Here is a 20,242-nt window from a genome sequence, read left to right on the forward strand (position 1 = left end):
TCAGCTAGTTACCTAACTTCCCAAGTTTTCATATGAATAATATGAAGATTATCATGATACACACCTCACGGTATTGTGGATTAAATAACTCAACGTATGTCAAATGCTTTGAACAGAGTCTGGCACACTGTAAATGGCATATAATGGCTGGTTATCATCGTCTTTGGTATTTTGTGGTCAATTTTAAATTACAAATAATTAGAAATAATTACAAAAAATTAGAATAATTAGAAATAATTGTGGTCAATTTTAAATTACATCATTAGAAATTTTTGAGAGTGGGCCGGGCATGGTGGCTCATGCCTATAATCCCAGCATTTTGGGAGGCTGAGGCAGACAGATTGCCTGAGGTCAGGAGTTCCAGACCAGCCTGGCCAACATGGTGAAACTCTGTCTCTACTAAAAATACAAAAATTAGCTGGGAGTGGTGGTGCATGCCTGTAATCCCAGCTACTCAAGAGGCTGAACGTAGAGGATCGCTTGAACTTGGGAGGTGGAGGTTGCAGTGAGCCGAGATCGTGCCACTGCACTCAGCCTGGGTAACAGGTGAGACTGCATCTCAAAAAAAGAAAAAAAGAAGAAGAAGAAAAAATAATTTTTTTTTGAGGTGGAGTCTCGCTCGGTTACCCAGGCTGGAGTGCAGTGGCGAGGTCTCGGCTCACTGTAAGCTCCACCTCCCGGGTTCATGCCATTCTCCCGCCTCAGCCTCCTGAGTAGCTGGGACTACAGGCGCCCGCCACCATGCCTGGCTAATTTTTTTGTATTTTTTAGTAGAGACGGGGTTTCACCATGTTAGCCAGGATGGTCTCGATCTCCTGACCTCGTGATCCGCCCGCCTCCGCCTCCCAAAGTGCTGGGATTACAGGCGTGAGCCGCCTGTCTCAACATATTAATGTAAGTAAAAGGAGTTGCCTTTGAAGAATGTAGTCAGGAACAAACTCCGTACGTTTCTTCCTATCCTCAGTGCCAGGCACAAGGTAGGAAAACAAGTGTTTGTCGTGCTGAGTTGACTCATTCAAACTGTGTAATTCCAGAGGAGAGAGTGTCAGCAGCCGCGTGAACAACACAAGAGATCAGCTGCTTTATTAAAAACTAGAGAGACCAGGTCCCCATACGCTTATCACCACGCTTTGCAGATAGAGTTCATGTCTCATTTTATTAAAAATCAATCCGTGATTATTTAACAGCCTTTATATCATTCATGAGACATCAAAGGCTGAATCTGTAACTCTTAGGGAACTGTCCAACAGAGTTAAAAATCAGAGGAAGAATCTTCAGTTTGGTCAAGGCTGCTACCATCACACTGCATTACATGGAAATATACCTCATACTTAGAATTTGTTTCTAATAGAACTGGAACACTAGAATTCTATTAAACCTAATTAGCATGTAATAAGTAACAGCTGGGAGCAAAGCACTATGCCAGACATCTGGGGTATATAAAGATTAACAAAATAGGGTGGCCATCAAGGCACTAACAGGTGGTAGAGGAGAGAGCTGGAGCTCTAATCCAGTGGGAATGAAATCTTAAAAAGCTTCAAGAAGATAGCATTTGCCGGGCGCGGTGGCTCACGCCTGTAATCCCAGCACTTTGGGAGGCCGAGGCGGGCGGATCATGAGGTCAGGAGATCAAGATCATCTTGGCTAACACAGTGAAACCCCGTCTCTACTAAAAATACAAAAATTAGCCAGGCGTGGTGGCAGGTGCCTGTAGTCCCAGCTACTTGGGAGGCTGAGGCAGGAGAATAGCGTGAACCCGGGAGGCGGAGCTTGCAGTGAGCCGAGATGCGCCACTGCACTCCAGCCTGGGGGACAGAGCGAGACTCTGTCTCAAAAAAAAAAAAAAAAAAAAAAGAAGAAGACAGCATTTGAGATGGCCTTTGAGCTGCATCAAAGACTCTGCAGAGCAGAGGTCCTCTCAGGCTTTCGGTACCACATATATGGGAAGCCCCTCTTTGAGAAGGGTGGGAAAAGGACCACAGTCACAAACACTAGACAGAGTCGCCAGAGAGGTCATCTTTCATATTTAGGAAACCTCGGGCACTCTGTGCTCCAAGTAGAGAAGGACTGTTGGCAGCACTTCCATCCAAGGCCTTCCACACATGGTCCCCATTTGCCTTTTGAAACCCACCGTCCTTCGATTGTTCAACTGAAGCCTCCACTCCTCGTTCCTTGTTTCTGTTTTTGTTTTCTGAGATGGAGTTTCACTCTTGTTGCCCAGACTGGAGTGCAATGGCGCAATCTCAGCTCACTGCAACCTCCACCTCCTGGTTGGAGTGATTCTCCTTCCTCAGCCTTCCAAGTAGCTGGGATTACAGATGCATACCACCACACCAGACGAATTTTTACATTTTTAGTAGAGATGGGGTTTCGCCATGTTGGCCAGGCTGGTCTCGAACTCCTGACCTCAGGTGATCCTCCCACCTTGGCCTCCCAAGGTGTTGTGATTACAGGCGCGAGACACTGTGCCCGGCCACTCCTTACTCCTTGTAAATGCAACTTATTTCAGACTCAGCGCCTTTTTTCAGTACTCTGTTCCATTACATTCTGCTCGGAATGACTTTATCCCTCTTCCCAGCCAAACCTAGTAGTTCTCTTCTATCAAGCACCAGGCCTACAACTCACTTCTTCCAAAAGCCTTCTTTGACTATTCTGGTCACTGGGGTGCTTTTCTCTCTTGTACTCTGTACTTATGGCTAACAAGCTCTTTTGAGGTTGTTCTCTGCAGTAGAGTTGCTAGCAAGAGTGACCCAGCTTTTCCTTAAGGATGTAGTTTTAGAGATTCTAGAGCTATCTCTGCCCCACTCCTGATCATTCGCCCGTGGGCTGTTGCTACTGGTGTGAAAGGAAGGCAGACTCAGATCCTCAAAGCCTACATCACAGTTTGCAGGAAGTATTTTTGTTAATTTGTTTTTAAAATTTTCAAAGGCTGACTTATACATCTCAACTTCTCTTTGAAAGGACATGGCAAAAAGGCAAATTAAAGAAGAAAACAGTTCCTGAATAGTAGCTGAGTGTCTTTTTTTAAGAAACAAAATTACCAGCCTGGGAAACACAGTGAGACCTCATCTCTACTAAAAATAAAAAATTAAGCTGGGCGCGGTGGCTCACGCCTGTAACCCCAGCACTTTGGGAGGCCAAGGCAGGTGGATCATCTGAGGTCGGGAGTTTGAGACCAGCCTGACCAACACGGAGAAGCCCCGTCTCTACTAAAAATACAAAATTAGCCGGGCGTGGTGGCTCATGCCTGTAATCCCAGCTACTCGGGAGGCTGAGGCAGAAGAATCACTTGAACCTGGGAGGTGGAGGTTGCAGTGAACCGAGATTGTGCCATTGCACTCCAGCCTGGGCAACAAGAGTGAAACTCCATCTCAAAAAAAAAAAAAAAAAATTATTTGAATGTGGTGGCTCCCATCTGTAGGCTCAACTACTGTGGAGGCTGAGGTAGGAAGATCTCTTGAGCTCAGGAGGTCAAGGCTGCAGTGAGCCGTGATTGCGCCACTGCACTCCAGCCTGGTAACAGAGCAAGACCCTGTCTTAAAATAAATAAATAAATAAATAAATAAATAAATAAATAAATAAATAAATAAATAAAATTTGTACTTTAATACAGGCCCGGCGCAGTGGTTCATGCCTGTAATCCCAGCACTTTGGGAGGCCAAGGGGGGAGGATCATGAGGTCAGGAGTTTGAGACCAGCCTGGCCAATGTGGTGAAACCTCATCTCTACAAGGAAATGTAAAAATTAGCTGGTTGTGGTGGCGTGCACCTGTAGTCCCAGCTACTAGGGAGGCTGAAGCTCGAGAATTGCTTGAATCCGAGAGGCAGAGGTTGCAGTGAGCCGAGATTACACCACTACACTCCAGCCTGGGCGACACAGAGAGACTCTAACTCAAAACAAACAAACAAACAAACAAACAATTTTTACTCTAACACAGAAGTGTTTTTTAAAAGTTATTATTAGAATGCTTCTTTTTCTATAGACTTTTTTGGTTAGTGGATAAAGTTACTCGTAAGAATAGGTCAATGCTTTATATAAAAAGTAAAGGTGAAATGATAAAGCCACCTTCAAAAGTGGCTGCTATGAGATGTTAAAGCTTATTTTTTTCTGAGACATAAGAATGTCAGAAGTGCCACCTTTGTCAAAGCCCTGTGAATCTCTGTGAGCTCTAAGAGTAACACCAACAGAAATATCCAAGGGAAACGTGCACTCTCAGAACATTCTCAGAGATTAGAGCTGCTTTCTGCAAATCACATAGTTTCCATTAATAACCCATTGTATATGTCACTCATAAGTTAATCTAACCTATTTATATTCACACAACTGTGGTTCAAATTGTTTCTTCCAACTCACGACTCAAATAACACAATCAGAATTCAGTGGAAACAGAAGTGGATAAAGATGTGGAGAAGTTCAGATTTTTACCTGTATAAAATGATTTTAAACATGTTAAAAAAATCTGATTCTGTTTACGAAGTTTTATACATTGATTGAATAGTATGCTGTTAAGGAGATTTGTATGGAAGAGTAAAAAAATTGGGTATAAAAATAAAAACAAAAATTTGTAGTCTGAATTAAAAAAGAGCAACCAGAGCCCAACAACTAGTCATTCGACATCTGATACAATCTCCAGTACTCAAAGTAAATTAAGATTGACATTTCACTTACTATGACTAAGGCAGTAACAGCCTAAATAAAGTTTGGTGAAATTGCACTCAACAATCTAGGTCACAGAGAATAAAAGAGTCAAGCAAAGTCATCAAGACACTTTTTATATCAAAGGAGGGATGAGAGTTGATTAGATAAATTGCAACTTTATTTTCCTTAAAGTCCTCTTCTCTAAAAGGCATGTAGCCTGATTGCATTATTATTAATTACATCCATGTTACTTTTATAAGGCAAGGCAAGGACACTAGAATCAAGTAACAGTAGAACTAGAAGAAACATTTATTTTAGACTCATTATAATTTCAATTTAAAAATCTCTGCCCACATGGAGGTATTGTTTCAAGATGGCTGGAAATAAATGCACCAACCGTTTATTTTTAATTAATCTTCCCTGCTCCGTTGTTCTCAAGGAGCGACCCCACCTCTCATTTGCTTTCTACCAGACAACAAGTGACTAGTAGGCTGAAATGACTTTGCTGTCCTTTAAAATCATTTCATGTCTGGGTATGGTGGCTCACACCTGTAATTCCAACACTATGGGAGGCCAAGATGGGAGGATGGCTTGAGGTCAGCAGTTTAGGACCAGCCTGGGCAACATGAGGAGACCCTGTCTTTGCAAAAATATATAAAATAAAATAGTTTCATGGGATAGGAAGATTTTTAAAAAGTGCCATGAGAATTAAAAAGTGCCACACTTGGGGGTTTTGTTCCTTTTAGGCAGGTACTGATTATAGGAAAAAACGCAATTCTGGGCCCATGCTTGTGGTCCCAGCTACTCAGGAGGCAGAGGTGGAAGGATTGCTTGAGCCCAGGGGATCAAGGCTGCAGTGAGCTATGATCGCCACCGCACTCCAGCCTTGCAACAAAGCAAGAACCTGTCCCATGCCCCACCACTGCAAAAATGCAATTGTAATAATGTCTCTATCACACACCTGAAGAACTCCAGCTACTCTTCAGTTCTAATGTGCAACGCCAGGAAGATGAGAGTCACTGTGGAACATGGGAAGGACAGGGGTTGCCTGGCAGTGGCCCCACCATGACTGGGATACTTACGGGGCAGTGAGGTAACCCTCCAAAAAGCCAGCCACAAACATGATGATCTCATTGCTCAAGGCTTGAGAGCCATAGCCAGCTCTGATCTCCAGGATGCCCCAGCCTGTGGTTTCCACAGAGTTATTGTAAAAGCCATAGGCGTCCCCATTCTTGTCCATTATATTTTTGACTTCTACTGTCATTTCAGCAGGCATCCAGTATGCAGTTGCATAGTAGACTCCTAGAAGAAAAGGGAATAATGATAAAAATGCCATTCAAATGAGCTGTGATGCTTTTTTTTTCCTATGTATCCAACAATTTCAAGACATTTGCTTTTAAAGATTTCCATTCTATTAGAATTGGGAAATCTGCCGTTATTGTTTGCCCTTATTCCAAGTGAGAAAAACTGGAACCTTGATCAAGGGGGATAAGCTCAAAACACAAAGAACAAGGTCAAAGGGAGGGGTGTAGTTACAGCATCATAGAGGTAAGCCTGAGTGCTTCATCCTTAGAGGGTGGGAATCTGGGCAGGGCTGGAGCTGGACCTTAAGCCAACTTCTTGAGAGCTTGTTTGGAGGTTCTAGCAGGATAGCTCAGCTAGTTGTATACCCTTGACCGAAGACCGGTCTTCCTTTATCAGGGATGCTCTTCCTCTTTGACTGAGCACGCAGCTTCAGGAGGGACGCACATGGAGGAGTGAGGGAGGAAGGGGACAACCGCCCAGCCAGCCAGATCAGCCAAATCAACCTGGTGGTCAATGGGGTGACAGATGTCGCAGCCAGACCGCCCTCACATCCAACGCCCACTTCTTAATTCAGACAAGAATAGGGCTCTTGTCCCTAGTCAGCAACTTCTTCCATTCCCCTTAACAGGTGGAACAAAACATCACCATTCTCAGGCTCCTTATCCTATGTCTCCTGCTTAATTCTTCTAATGTCATATGACATTAGATTCTTTGCAGAAAAAAGTAGAAGCAAGTAGAAGCTATCACCTGTGACTCCGTCAGGTGTTGATAATTTTGTGGGTCCATCCCTACACAATCCCTGAACTCATCACGCCCATCTCTCCAGAGCTTCTGGTTCACCGCCATCCTTCGACCCATGCTCTGGATCTCACCCTCCCACCTTCTTTAGGAACTTTGTTCTATCCTATATCCTCTTGCTCCTGTGCCCTAAAGCTCCTTCGGCAGTAGCTTCTCCCCCTTTGGCATACTTAACATGCTCCATTGTCTCATAGCTAAAAATAAACCAACTACAGAAGCCATCTGGATCCTGTGACCCAATGGAGCTATTGCTGGAATCTCTCACTCCCTTCACGAAATCATTACAAAGTTTAAAGTGTCCACACTGCATCAGGGACTGTTTTGAGTGCTGGTGACAGAGCTGTGAACATGACTGGCACAGTTCCAGGCCTCGCCTTTTGGAAAGAGGAATGCACTCACGCCCTGCACTTCCTCCTGTTGTCCCTTGCTCCAGCCGGCTGCCGTCTGCTCTCCACCTCCAGGATATCAACGCGGCTTCTGCCTGGCTCACTCACAAAATCCTGGAGTCCTAATGTCATGTGAACTTCTGAAAGCATTGGATTCGTGACCACTTATTCTTAAAATCCTTTCCTCCCACGGCCTTTGGGACACTACACCCTCCCCAGTCTCCTTCTCCTGTGCCTGCCTTTTTCCTCATTCTCCCCATAGGTTCCTCTTTATCTTGTACACCCCACAGCACACTTGATAACACAATCCGGATGACTCCATCGCACTAGAGATTCAAAATATCCTCCATCGTGATGCTTTCTCTCTCGGTGATCTCCCAGCCTGAAATTTGAATCCATCCTGGCTTCCTTTCTCTCTCTGATATCTTAGGTTTAATCAAAGCCTCCTAAATATCTCTCCCACCAGTCTCCACCTCTTTATGCCTACATTTCTATGTTACTTTAGGTAACACAACTGGCCGTTTAAGTATAGAAGAGGACTTTTTCAAGATTTCTCTGACCTTTAATCCATTCTTCATTCTCTACCAGAGTAGCATTTCTAAAATGCGAACTGATTTTGTTAGCTGGCCTGCTAAAAATGTTCAATAGTTTCTATTTCTTAAAAGTTCTGCTGCCGGGTGCAGTGGCTCACACCTGTAATCCCAGCACTTTGGGAGGCCAAGGAGGATGGATCACCTGAGGTCAGGGGATTGCAACCAGCCTGGCCAACATGGAGAAACCCCGTCTCTACTAAAAATACAAAATGAGCCAGGCGTGGTGGTGTGCGCCTGTAATTCCAGCTACTCGTGAGGCTGAGGCAGGAGAATTCCTTGAACCCGGAAGGCAGAGGTTGCTGTGGACCTAGATTGTGCCATTGCAATCCAGCCTGGGCAAAAAAGTGCAAAACTCTGTATCAAAAACAAAAAAAGCAAAACAAAACAAAAAGTTCTGCTCACGGGCATGAGCCACTGCGCCTGGCCAACATTTTACTTTTTGATGTTAAGATTGCCTATCAGCCGGGTGCAGTGGCTCACCACTGTAATCCCAGCAGTTTGGGAGGCCGAGGCAGGCGGATCACCTGAGGTCAGGAGTTCGAGACCAGGCTGACCAACATGGAGAAATTCCATCTCTACTAAAAATACAAAATTAGCTGGGTGTGATGACGCATGCCTGTAATTCCAGCTACTTGGGAGGCTGAGGCAGGAGAATCGCATAAACCTGGGAGGCAGAGGCTGCAGAGAGCTGAGATTGTGCTGTTGCGCTTCACCCTGGGTAACAAGAGTGAAATTCCCTCTCAAAAAAACAAACAAACAAAAAGACTGTCTATCACACTTTTCAAAATAAGACATGCATATGGCCAACAAGCATATGAAAAAAAGCTCAACATCACTGATAACTAGCAAAATGCAAATCAAAACCACAATGAGATATCATCCCACACGAGTCAGAATGGCTATTATTTAAAATGTCAAAAAATAACAGGTGCTGGTGAGGTTTCAGAGAAACAGGAATGCTTATACACTGTTGGTGAGAGTGCAAATTAGTTCAACCATTGTGATGATTCCTCAAAGACCTAAAAACAGAAATACCATTCAACCCAGTAATCCCATTACTGGGCATATGCCCAAAGGAATATCAATTGTTCTATCATAAAGACACATGCACATATATGTTCATTGCAGCACTACTCACAATAGCAAAGACATGGAATCAACCTAAATGCCCATCAGTGGTAGACTGGATAAAGAAATTGTGGTACATATACAGCATGAAATACTATGCAGCCATAAAAAAGGATAAATCATGTGTTTGCAGGAACACGGATGGAGCTGGAGGCCATTATCCTGGGCAAACTAACGTAGGAACAGAAAACCAAATACTGCATGCTGTCACTTATAAGTAGGAGCTAAACAAAGAGACACATCATTTAGTCCATTATGTTTCTAATGGAAACATAGAAGAGAACAACAGACACTGGGGCCTGCTTCAGGGTGGAGGGAAGAAGGAGAGGATCAGGAAAAATAACGAATGGGTACTAAGCTTAATACCTGGGTGATGAAATAATTCATACAACAACTCCTGTGACACACATTTACCTATATAATAAACCCGCATATATATCCCTGAACTTAAAATAAAAGTTAAAAACAGAAATACCATTCAACCCAGTAATCCCATTACTGGGCATATACCCAAAGGAATATAAATTGTTCTGTCATAAAGACACTTGCACACATGTGTTCATTGCAGCATTATTCACAATAGCAAAGACACGGACTCAATCTAAATGCCCATCAGTGGTAGACTGGATAAAGAAATTGTGGTACGTATACACCATGGAACACTATGCAGCCAAAAAAAAAAAAAAAAGACCGTCTATCAAACATGCACTAAAAGTAGAGTCTTAATACTAGAGCATCATGGCACCGTGGTCCAGGGGCTCGGTGATAGGCTGGGGCTTAGTCAGGCTTAGAAACTAATCCTGATTAAACTCTTAAGGAATGATCTGAATAGGCCTAAGTCAATTTACTTCTGAGTACAATGACTACCATGGCAGGCCTTCACAATCGCTAAATGGAAGTAATGGCATTAAGAAATAGGGAGGGTCAAATAATTTGCCAATAAACTGCGGTTGACAAATAATTGTCTGATTGTTAATGGAGCCATTCGGCCACAATTTGACGATTGTAGGCAGCACCCACGGAAACTTCCCTTCTCCACCCAAAGGCAATAAATTTTCCAAATTTATTTTTGACCACATATCCCCAGCTTTTCTCACACATTCCCTTCCACCCTCACCTCCAGGGAGCCTTGTAGGGAAATGAGGAAGTGTGGTTACTTGCATAAAAAGCAGAGTCATAAACAGGAACCATAAAACAAAAAAGGAAGGTGTGTCTCTTCTCTTTTCTTTCTACCCACAAAGCATGATTTTAGCTTTTTCTTCTTCTCCAAAACCTTGGCATTTCTCATCGTTAGGCAACCCAGGCCTGCCTTCACCTTCCAATCAATCAACTCCTTTTTGCTGTAATCTGGGGCTTGCCCAAGACAACCTGAGTACTAAAGCAAGAGCTATGTTTTCACTGTTGCTGGTCCTACCTAATTTCCTGACCACAAAAAGAAACTTCTGCAAATATGTGCTTTTTTGACACTCGTGTACCTCCATGCATGAAAAAATCTTTACTCAATCCCCAAGAGATTTTGGTGAGAAAAGTGTCCTGCCAATAGCTTAGCATGTGCTTTGAGAATAAAGCCCAAAATCAGAGTCTTCCCTCCACTCCAGCCGAGGTCCTCCACTCCTCAATGTTTTCTCCAAGTTTCAACTCTTTCTGGTTCTCCCAGTATTCACGCCATTTTCTGATTTTCTTAAAACCTGTAATAGTTTAAACCATTGTACTTTTCCATTTTTAAAAGACATCTTCACGATGAGAGGTGAATGGTCTGAACAAAGTAATAGTGAAAAAGGTAGAAAAATAGTACATAATTCTAATGCAAACCTAGTTTTATACAAGCTCTGTGAAAGCGGGGAGTATTTCTGCTTAACACTCTATAAACCTGACAAAATAATGTTTCTTTGACGAATCTAGTTTGTGTGTGTTCTTTAAATGAAAAGAAAGCCATTTATTTACTTATTTATTTATTTATTTTCGAGCTGGGGTCTCGCTCTGTTGCCCAGGCTGGAGTGCAGTGGCACAATCACAGCTCAGTACAGCCTGGAATTCCTGGGTTCAAGCGATCCTCCTACCTAAGCCTCCCAGAAAAGGAAGCTCATCAGAGCACTCATTCACAGAAGTTAGTGTGAAATAGCTCAACTAATTATGTTTTCAAGCCTGGGTGAGAGACTTACTAAATGGCTCAGAACCTTGGATTAAGTCTATCCAGCCCCAAGAGCAGGAGCTATTTGTTGATATTTTCTTTAGAGTTACGAAAATGAAAAGTCAGAATTCAAACATTTTAACAGCAATATCCTCAAAATCAATGCACTTGATTAAATATCTGTTGAATGAATGGGAATGTTATTTATAAAAAGTATTTTTCTTCTATAAATAAAGACGGAAAATATGCCATCATTTTTATATTTCTATGTAAAAGCTCGAACACCATAGTTAAATTTTTTTGTATTAATATTTACTTGTATACTCCGATTAATATTTTATTTATTTATTTATTTATTTATTATTATTTTTTTGAGACAGAGTTTTCACTCTTGTTGCCCAAGATGGAGTGCAATGGTGCGATCTTGGCTCACTGCAACCTGCGCCTCCCAGGTTCAAGCGATTCTTCTGCCTCAGCCTCCCAAGTTGCTGGGATTACAGGCAAGCGCTGCCACGCCTGGCTAATTTTGTATTTTTAGTATAGACGGGGTTTCTGCATGTTGGTCGGGCTGGTCTCGAACTCTGGACCTCAGGTGATCTGCCTGCCTTGGCCTCCCAAAGTGCTGGGATTACAGGCATGATCCACTGCAACGGGCAATATTTTCTATGAGTTCGTTGTTTTCAGTTGAAAAAAATTCCTACCCTGTCTTAGAAAGAAAAAAATGTATAAAATACTTAAAAGTAGTTTAAACTATTCTCTCCCATATTTGGATTCTATAATAATTTTTCTAGCACCTCATTTATGAAAAAGCAGGTAGTTTTCAACTCCAAGCAATGCAATGTTTATTTAATATATTCAGAAGTCAGAGGGGAAAAAAAGAGAAAGAAATGAGAAATAGAACAAGCAAAAGATGTTAGAGAAAATAGAAAAAAATTATAATGAAAATAATCTACTCATATTGGGTTTAGCTAAAAATTCACTGGTTTTGGTCCTTGAACTGCTTTTCTCTTTGATGTCTGCTCAGCTGGTCTCTCAGTATACCTCTGTGTGCCTTGGCATGGCACTTGCCTTCTTTGAAAGGTCTCCCAGTAAATTGATGCCTGGTTTTTGGATTTGTTTTGACTCTTCATCGGCGTCACTAAGGAAATAACTGATTTGTAAATTAAACAATCTCCAGTAAACAAAATTGTAAGTAGGTGTTTAAGCCTTGGCTCTCTCCAGAGATCAGAGGCTAAGGTGCCTGCTGGAAGGAGGATTACTTTGCAAGTACTCCCAGAGAACAGGAGCGAGGGGCTGGGAGAGTGAAAGGGAGGAACACCGATTTGAGAGTGCATTCTGAGCTGCTTTCCACTGTGGACACAGGGGCGATCCCACTGGGACTAGCCTCGGAAATCTTCATCCCAGGCAGGGAAGACCCAGCTACCTGCTCCCATCTGATTAAGGTTGCCCTAGGTAAGTGTTAACTCCCTCACTCCATGTCTGCATGTGCTCCAGGACTAAGTGGCTGTGATTGCAGAGACGCCCTGAGGTGGAAAGTAAGAGATTTCTACAGTGAGGCAGAGATGAGGCCCCTCAGGTCATCTGCATGAAGTGGAAATAAAAGGCAAGTGAGAGGATGTGAGGTGGGCCACAGGGTCAGGAAGTGTGGGACACACTAGATAAGTAGAAAGGGACACAGCTTTAAAAATTAGCTTCAAAACAACAATCCACGAATGCAGAAAAATGCTGGAGATTTGCTTAGATCTGGAATGATCCCTTTCCTTCATCCTGTTGAAACATACCCGTTCGTCACTGGCAGCTGAAATCAGAGTTCTTGCCAAAAGCCCTGTCAGCAGAAAGTCAACTTTGCCTCATTCTGGTTCTCTACTCTTAGCTCAGTCCTCATCTAGATTACTTATTAGTTATGTATTTGTGTCTGCTTGGTCCCAAAAATTTGATTACAAGCTCCTTGCGAATGGGAGGTGGAGTCTCACATTTCATTGCATCCACTCCCTTAGGCCTAGCACAATGCTCTATGGATTACGTGGCCACCTGGATCCCAAACTTTCCTGTTTTTGAGACAGAGTTTTGCTCTTGTTGCCCAGGCTGGAGTGCAATGGCACGGTCTCGGCTGACGCGACCTCCGCATCCCAGGTTCAAGCGATTCTCCTGCCTCAGCCTCGAGGCATTACAGGCATGCGCCACCATGCCCAGCTAATTTTGTATTTTTAGTACAGATGGGGCTTCTCCACGTTGGTCAGGCTGGTCTCGAACTCCCGACCTAAGGTGATCTGCCCGCCTTGACCTCCCAAAGTGCTGGGATTACAGGTGTGAGCCACCATGCCCGGCCTGGATCCCAAACTTTCACACTGTCTGGGAAAGTCACACCTGGTGACAGATTTTATCAAGTTATATAAACTTGATAGTATAGTCATTCTTGATTTCTAATTATGAATTAGAACTTTGGTGTCTTAGGTTTGAAAATGACCTCAAAGAGAATAACACCGGTGTGAATAACTTGACACTCCCTTATGCTGAAATTATTACTGCCTATGCAAGGCAGATGGACAAATTTTAGAACCAGCCCATCTCTTTCAGTGAAGTGCTCATCCTGTTTTCAACTCTCTCAATCAAGAGACTTACACAATTTTCTCTAGGAAGACTGTAACATGGCCAGGTGTGGTTGCTCATGCCTGTAATCCCAGCACTTTGGAGGCCAAGGCAGGCTGATCACCTGAGGTCAGGAGTTTGAGACCAACCTGCGCAACATTGTGAAACCCCGTCTCTACTTAAAAATACAAAAATTAGCTGGGTGCGGTGGCACACGCTTGTAATCCCAGCTACCTGGGAGGCTGAGGTAGGAGGATCGCTTGAACCCAGGAGACGGAGTTCACAGTGAGTTGAGATCCCACCATTGCACTCCAGCCTGGGTAAGAGTGAGACTCCCTCTCAAAAAAACAAAAAAACAAACAAACAAAAACTGTAACATATGTTATCTGTGTAGACAGTGTTTCAAGTTTGCAGCTAAAATTTCCCCATAAATTCACTACCTCTATTTCATTTTTTATCATAGTAAGTAAATTCCTGTTTTGCAGTAGTGCAAAGAAGCTACATAATAACATTATTAATACATTTTCTATTCACATTTTCAAGCTGGATGTTCGAAAGATTGTAACATGGAAGTTGTATAAACTAGAACCTACTCCATTTTTTAAAAAGGCAAAACCTAAATGCATAAAAATTACTTAAAATGCTGAAGAAAATAAATCCCTTGGGTTTCATTCCATGAAGGGTATCACTACCTCTTTTGTTTTGCTATCTCCATAGTTAATGTCTTATAATTTGAAATCTAACAAAAGCAAAAGATAACAAGTGACAATGTAAAATTCATGTCTAAGGAAGTATGAAAACAAAAATTTATTTTCTGCATGTCAGAACACTCAAGAAAAAAAGAACACTCAAGAAAAAGTTCATATGTTTCATAGTATATATATGTATATTATAAAAATAAACCACCAGAATTTTTTTTTTTTTTTTTTTTTTTTTTTTGAGACAGAGTCTTGCTGTTGCCCAAGCAGGAATGCAGTGGCGCGATCTCGGCTCACTGCAAGCTCCGCCTCCCGGGTTCACGCCATTCTTCTGCCTCAGCCTCCTGAGTAGCTGTGACTACAGGTGCCCGCCACCACGCCCGGCTAATTTTTTGCATTTTTAGTAGAGATGGGCTTTCACCATGTTAGCCGGGATGGTCTCGATCTCCTGACCTCGTGATCTGCCTGCCTTGGTCTCCCAAAGTGCTGGGATTACAAGCGTGAGCCACTGTGCCCGGCCCGAAAATTTTTTTTAAAAATTGTTTTACTTCAATGAAACACTGAAGGAAGATCCTTTTAAATTTTCCTCAAAAGAAAGATTTTTAGCTTTGCTTCCAAATTTATATTTTCAGAAGGATGAGGAAACAAAATTTAATAATAAAGACAACTGGGCAGTTCCCTCAGACTTTGTTCTGGAACTTATCTTGTGTACATTATGCAAACAAGTTGATAAAGGGAGAGCACGAGAAAATGTTCAAGTCGGCACTGGGCACGATGACTCACACCTGTAATCCCAGCACTTCGGGAGACCAAGGCAGGCGAATCACTTGAGGCCCGGAGTTCAAGACCAACCTGGGCAACATGGTAAAACCTCGTCTCTACAAAAAATACAAAAATCAACCAGGCATAGTGGTGCATGCCTGCATCCCAGTTACTCGGGAGGCTGAGCCACGAGAATCACTTGAACCTGGGAGACGGAGGTTGCAGTGAGCCAAGATGGTGCCTTTGCACTCTAGCCTAGGCGACAGAGCAAGACATTGTCTCAAAAAAAAAAAAAAATTACTTCAAAGCACGTAGATTATCATCTTCAATCTTGCCTGCCTTATCAAGACATGATAACTTTTTAGAGAAAAGCAACTTCAGTGGCCACTCAATTATATAGCACTTACTGCATGTCAGGCACACTGTTTCTCACAACAACCCCATGAGATAGACACTTACAATACCCATCTTCCAGATGAGGAAACCGAAGGACATATAGAGAAAATAACTGACTAAAGGTCACATGGCAAGTGTTGGAGCCAGGATTCAAACACAGGCATTAGGGTTCCAAAGGATTTCCTCTTTCCGGAATTCTGTTACGTCTCTAATACTATACTTCCAAGAATGAAAGGCTTCCGTGTGAAGAATGAATATACTGAGCAACTGTGCGGCCTTATGTCAAGTGAATTGGGAAGTAAGAATGTCCTCAGAGACCAGGTACAGTGGCTGTTGCCTGAACCCCAGGGCGTTGGGAAATGAACCTGTGGGAGGATCACTTGCGAGCAAGAGTTTGAAGCCAGCCTAGGTAACATAGTGAGACTCTGTCTCTACAAATAATTTTTTTTTTGAATTAGCCAAATGTAGTGGTGTGCACCTGTAGTCCCATCTACTCTGAGGCTGCAATGAGCTATGATCGTACCACTGCACTCCAGCCTGGGTGACAGAGCAAGGCCCTATCTCCAAATAAATGAATGAATGAATAAATAAGAATGTCTGCAGAGTTAAAGGATCAACTGAAACTGACCCAAATCACCTTGGAGACTGAAGGTTTCAGGATGTTAAACTTTTTGACAACAAGATGAAGGTATTAACTGTTATGCTCAAGTGGACACTGGTAAGCCATGGCAATGTGGAAAAGGCAGTGTCCCAACATCAGGGGCCAGCAATGCCAGGCAAGCACCATGCAGTGGAGGGGCACTCTCTCAGCTGACTCAAGCATATGATGTATATGATGCCTACCAGGAGACAGACAAATCAGGCCTCCAGCCTGACAATCTCTCATGTTATCTACCCCCATGTGGTTTGATTACAGTGAGAAAGTGCCTAGAGCAGACCTCACAAATATCCAGTCTGTCTGACAGTTATATTTCTAACTAAAAATTAACACTAAGTCTGATGAATAGACTTGGGTGTGTATCGGGATGAATCAGCTTCCTTACTTCTGATCAGATATGGAGCACTAGAAAGACTGAATTTCTGGAGTCTAGCCCTACAAGACTGAGGGCCAGATTCTGAACCAGTTTTACCAATATACATATCATCTTACGAGTCTCTCATCAGCCAACCCTAAGTAAGAATGCCTGCAGAGTTAAAGGATCAACTGAAACTGACTCCAATCATAGGTCTGCCAAATCACTTTATGGAGACTGAATGACTTCCAAGATGTTAAACTTTTTCAGAACCAGGTAAAGGTATCATTTATTTCTCTAGTGACCACCTGACTTCTCCATACATACCACTTAGAAAAAATTATATAAGGACCTTCTAAAATCAATTATGGGGCTTTTGGTCTGGAAAGACAAAGGTAACACTGTATGTCTGAAATCATAGCTTGAAAGATTTGGCTAGAATGACTGTGCAATTATTTGTCAACTTCTGGAATAATAAAACTATGAAGTAACCTTTACAAATTGAAGAATATGCAAGAATTAACTAAAAGTGGCCGGGCATGGTAGCTCACACCTGTAATCCCAGCACTTTGGGAGGCTGAGGTGGGCAGATCACTTGAGGCCAGGAGTTCGAGACTAGTCTGGCCAACCTGTTGAAATCCCGTCTCTACAAAAAATATAAAAATTAGACGGGCATGGTGGTGTGTGCCTGTAATCCCAGCTACTTGGGAGGCTGAGTCGGGAGAATTGCTTGAACCAGAGAGGCAGAGGTTGCAGTGAGCCGAGATCATGCCACTGTACCCAGCCTGGGAGGAAAATAAAAATAATTTTTAAAATAGTAAAAACATAAAAATAAAAGTAAAATTAAAAATTGAAGAAGTTGTTTTTGGATACATAGATGCATGTTAGTGGATATAAAATCCATTCCAAGGGGATGGACATGCAATCCCTTTAGTGTTTACTGAATTCCTACTAAATTCAGGGTACTGAGCTGGGTGCTTCAGAGAACACAAGACAAGTGAGAGGTAGCAAGTCCCAGTTCTTTACTCTTCGGTTGTTCGCAGGCTAGTAGAAGGCAGAGACCCAAAAAGCCTCAAGGGAAAATAGATGAATGTGGGTAGGACAAAGGAAACAGATCTCGTCTGCTGAAATAGTGTGGCATCACCAGACATCCTTAACACGTATGTAAGTAAGAATCCCTTCCAGATTGCTGGGCATGGTGCTATCAGGATCACTTCACCTCAGAAATGTCCTTACTTTCTGCCTTGGCTCCAGAACCTCCAAGCATGGAGTCAGCTTCCTGTTGGAAGAACTGTTTCAGATGCAGTTTCTTACAAGGTGGTACCTTCTTGATTAAACAGTGCTTCATCTTCAGAAATCCAACATCTCTATCTCACTCCTCAGGCTGCCCCCTCCACCTACAAAAACAATCTCAATCGTCCAAAAATAAAACAGAAAACGAAGGCCGGGCAGGGTGGCTCACGCCTCTAATCCCAGCACTTTGGGAGGCCGAGATGGGCAGATCACGAGGTCAGGAGCTCGAGACCATCCTGGCTAACATGGTGAAACTCCGTCTCTACTAAAAAATACAAAAAAATTACCGGGCGCGGTGGCGGGTGCCTGTAGTCCCAGCTATTTGGCAGGCTGAAGCAGGAGAATGGTGTGAACCCAGGAGGCGCAGCTTGCAGCGAGCCGAGATTGCGCCACTGCACTCAAGCCTGGACGACAGAGCGAGACTCCGTCTCAAAAAAAACAAAAACAAAACAAAACAAAACAAAACCAAACAAACAGAAAAGGAATATTTGGGACCCTCCAAAGCCACCCCCAGGTACATCTGAATGAGCTGTATCCCTAGACTAGAAGTAGGCACCAAGGCCACCGCCATAGTTTAGGCAAAGAATACAGAAAATCACCAGTCAGGAGCCTGTGGGTACATCTGATCCCACAGACTGGCACAGACTGGAAACATTTAAGATCGAAGAGTGATAACTGCACAAGTTTCGAAAACGAAGGCCCTCGACGATGGAAGGTGGTGCAACAAGAATCAGTACCCATATTTAGGAAGGGGCATCCTCCCCAAGCCCCATCCTACTTTTATACAAGGTCAGCACAGAAAAGGGGATTATGAAATAAAACAAAACTAATTCTCTCTTAGTATTACTTTAGAATTCTTTCAAGTCCCTTAGTTATAGTTCATAATCTTCGCCTCCTTAGAAATGGAAATCATAAATCCAAAGCTTTTTAATTTCATTTCATTTTTGCAAAGGATGTAGATTTGCATGAATACCTGTAGAGATAAAACCTGTTTTTCCAAGAGGGAAGTAGTTAAGCAAATGCTCTCTGGCATCCCCTAGCTCTGTCTTATTTGTTGTGTTATCTTTATGCAAATTACTTCTGATCAATCTCAGTTTTCTCATCTGCAAAATGGGGAATATAATCCTATTTAGGATTATGATGAGACATATATTAAAAAACAAAAAACAAGAAACCGGCCGGGCGCGGTGGCTCACGCCTGTAATCCCAGCACTTTGGGAGACTGAAGCAGGCGGATCGCCTGAATCAGGCGTTCGAGACCAGCCTGTCCAACATGGTGAAACCTCGTCTTTACTAACAATGCACAAATTAGCTGGGCATGGTGGCAGACGCCTGTAATCCCAGCTACTTGGGAGGCTGAGGGAGGAGAATCTCTTGAACCCGGCAGGCGGAGGTTGCAGTGAGCCACTGCACTCCAGCCTCGCGGACAGAGCGCGACTCGGTCTCAATAACAACAACAAATCCAGAAGGCCCTTAAGCGCACTGCCTGGCACATATCAAACTGACAATCGTGCAATCGTGTTTTTAAGCCAAAGTCACTGTAAATTTTTAAAACACAAAACAAATGGCAAGCCGGAACCATATCTCCCTACAGTCTGGATAAATATATTTAGATGCCCATTGGCTGGAGTTTTTAGGACCAGCCCAGGCTCTGTGGGCCAAGAATCGGCGCGGGAGCAAACCGATTTGTTGGCCGAGAATTCGGGCCAAAACTTGTAAAGTTGGCAGACGCACTCTCCAAGCCCTTCTCAAGTGCCCTCGCTGCGCGGCCGCAGGGCTGGAGCGAGACGGCCGGTCAGAGGCGCGTTTCTCGGCGTCCACCCAGGAACCAGACGCCCGCTGGACGTCAGCTCGGCCAGACGCGGGGCACTGGCGCGGACAGAATCCGAGGAGCCTCCCGGGCTCCCCTCGCCCAGGGCGCACTCTGCTCACCTGCCGGGTTCGGCGACTCCGCGGTGACCAACAACAGCGGCGGCAGCAGCAGCCGCAGCAGAAGCGGCAGCGGCGGTGGCAGCCCCGGGCACCCGCCCGGACCGCCGCGGGTCATCGCTCCACCGCCACAACCTTCCTCTGCGAGATCAGGCGGCTGCGGCAGCCCGCGGTGGCAGAAGTTGCGAGAGCTGCTCGTGGTCCACCCGGGGGCGCCGCCTCTCCGAGGTGGGGCGTCCTCAACTTTCCTGTTTCATGAGGCCTGCCTGCTCCGGGCTCTGAGGGGCGAGGACGCTTCACGTGGTGGCCTGGGGCCCACCCCGCCTGGGAAAGGCGGGTCCTTTCGGTCTGACCCTCTAGCAACCCGTGGGCCGGTCTGGGAAAGTTCCCCAGCTGCGCTTATGGGAAACGCAGAGGCTGCCTGCCGCTTTCCTTGGCAGTTTGCGGCCCAAGGCTGGGGCGAATCAGTTCACGTCAACACCACTGCTAGCCTCTGCTTCTGTGGTCGACCTTTTATCTCCAGCAGCGGACCAGGCGCCCGGGGCCCGGGTGACATGCGTGCCCTGCCTACACGCAGCTCGGA

The 20,242-nt window shown here is 44.1% G+C and overlaps 1 protein-coding gene across 1 annotated transcript in view; it reads right to left on the reverse strand.

Moving 5' to 3' along the window:
• The window catches only part of PLBD1 (phospholipase B domain containing 1), a 68,437-nt gene extending 48,473 nt beyond the window's left edge, over window positions 1-19,964 (reverse strand). The window contains exons 1-2 of the mRNA XM_003906044.4: window positions 19,663-19,964; window positions 5,721-5,940 (exon numbers count right to left, since the gene is read on the reverse strand). Coding sequence (XP_003906093.4) covers window positions 5,721-5,940; window positions 19,663-19,777 — 335 coding nt within the window. The 5' untranslated portion in view covers window positions 19,778-19,964. The remainder of the gene's footprint in view (window positions 1-5,720; window positions 5,941-19,662) is intronic.
• Between the last annotated feature and the right edge of the window lie 278 nt (window positions 19,965-20,242).

This window comes from Papio anubis, chromosome 9 (assembly GCF_008728515.1).
Source record: "Papio anubis isolate 15944 chromosome 9, Panubis1.0, whole genome shotgun sequence".
NCBI classification, from domain to species: Eukaryota; Metazoa; Chordata; class Mammalia; order Primates; family Cercopithecidae; genus Papio; species Papio anubis.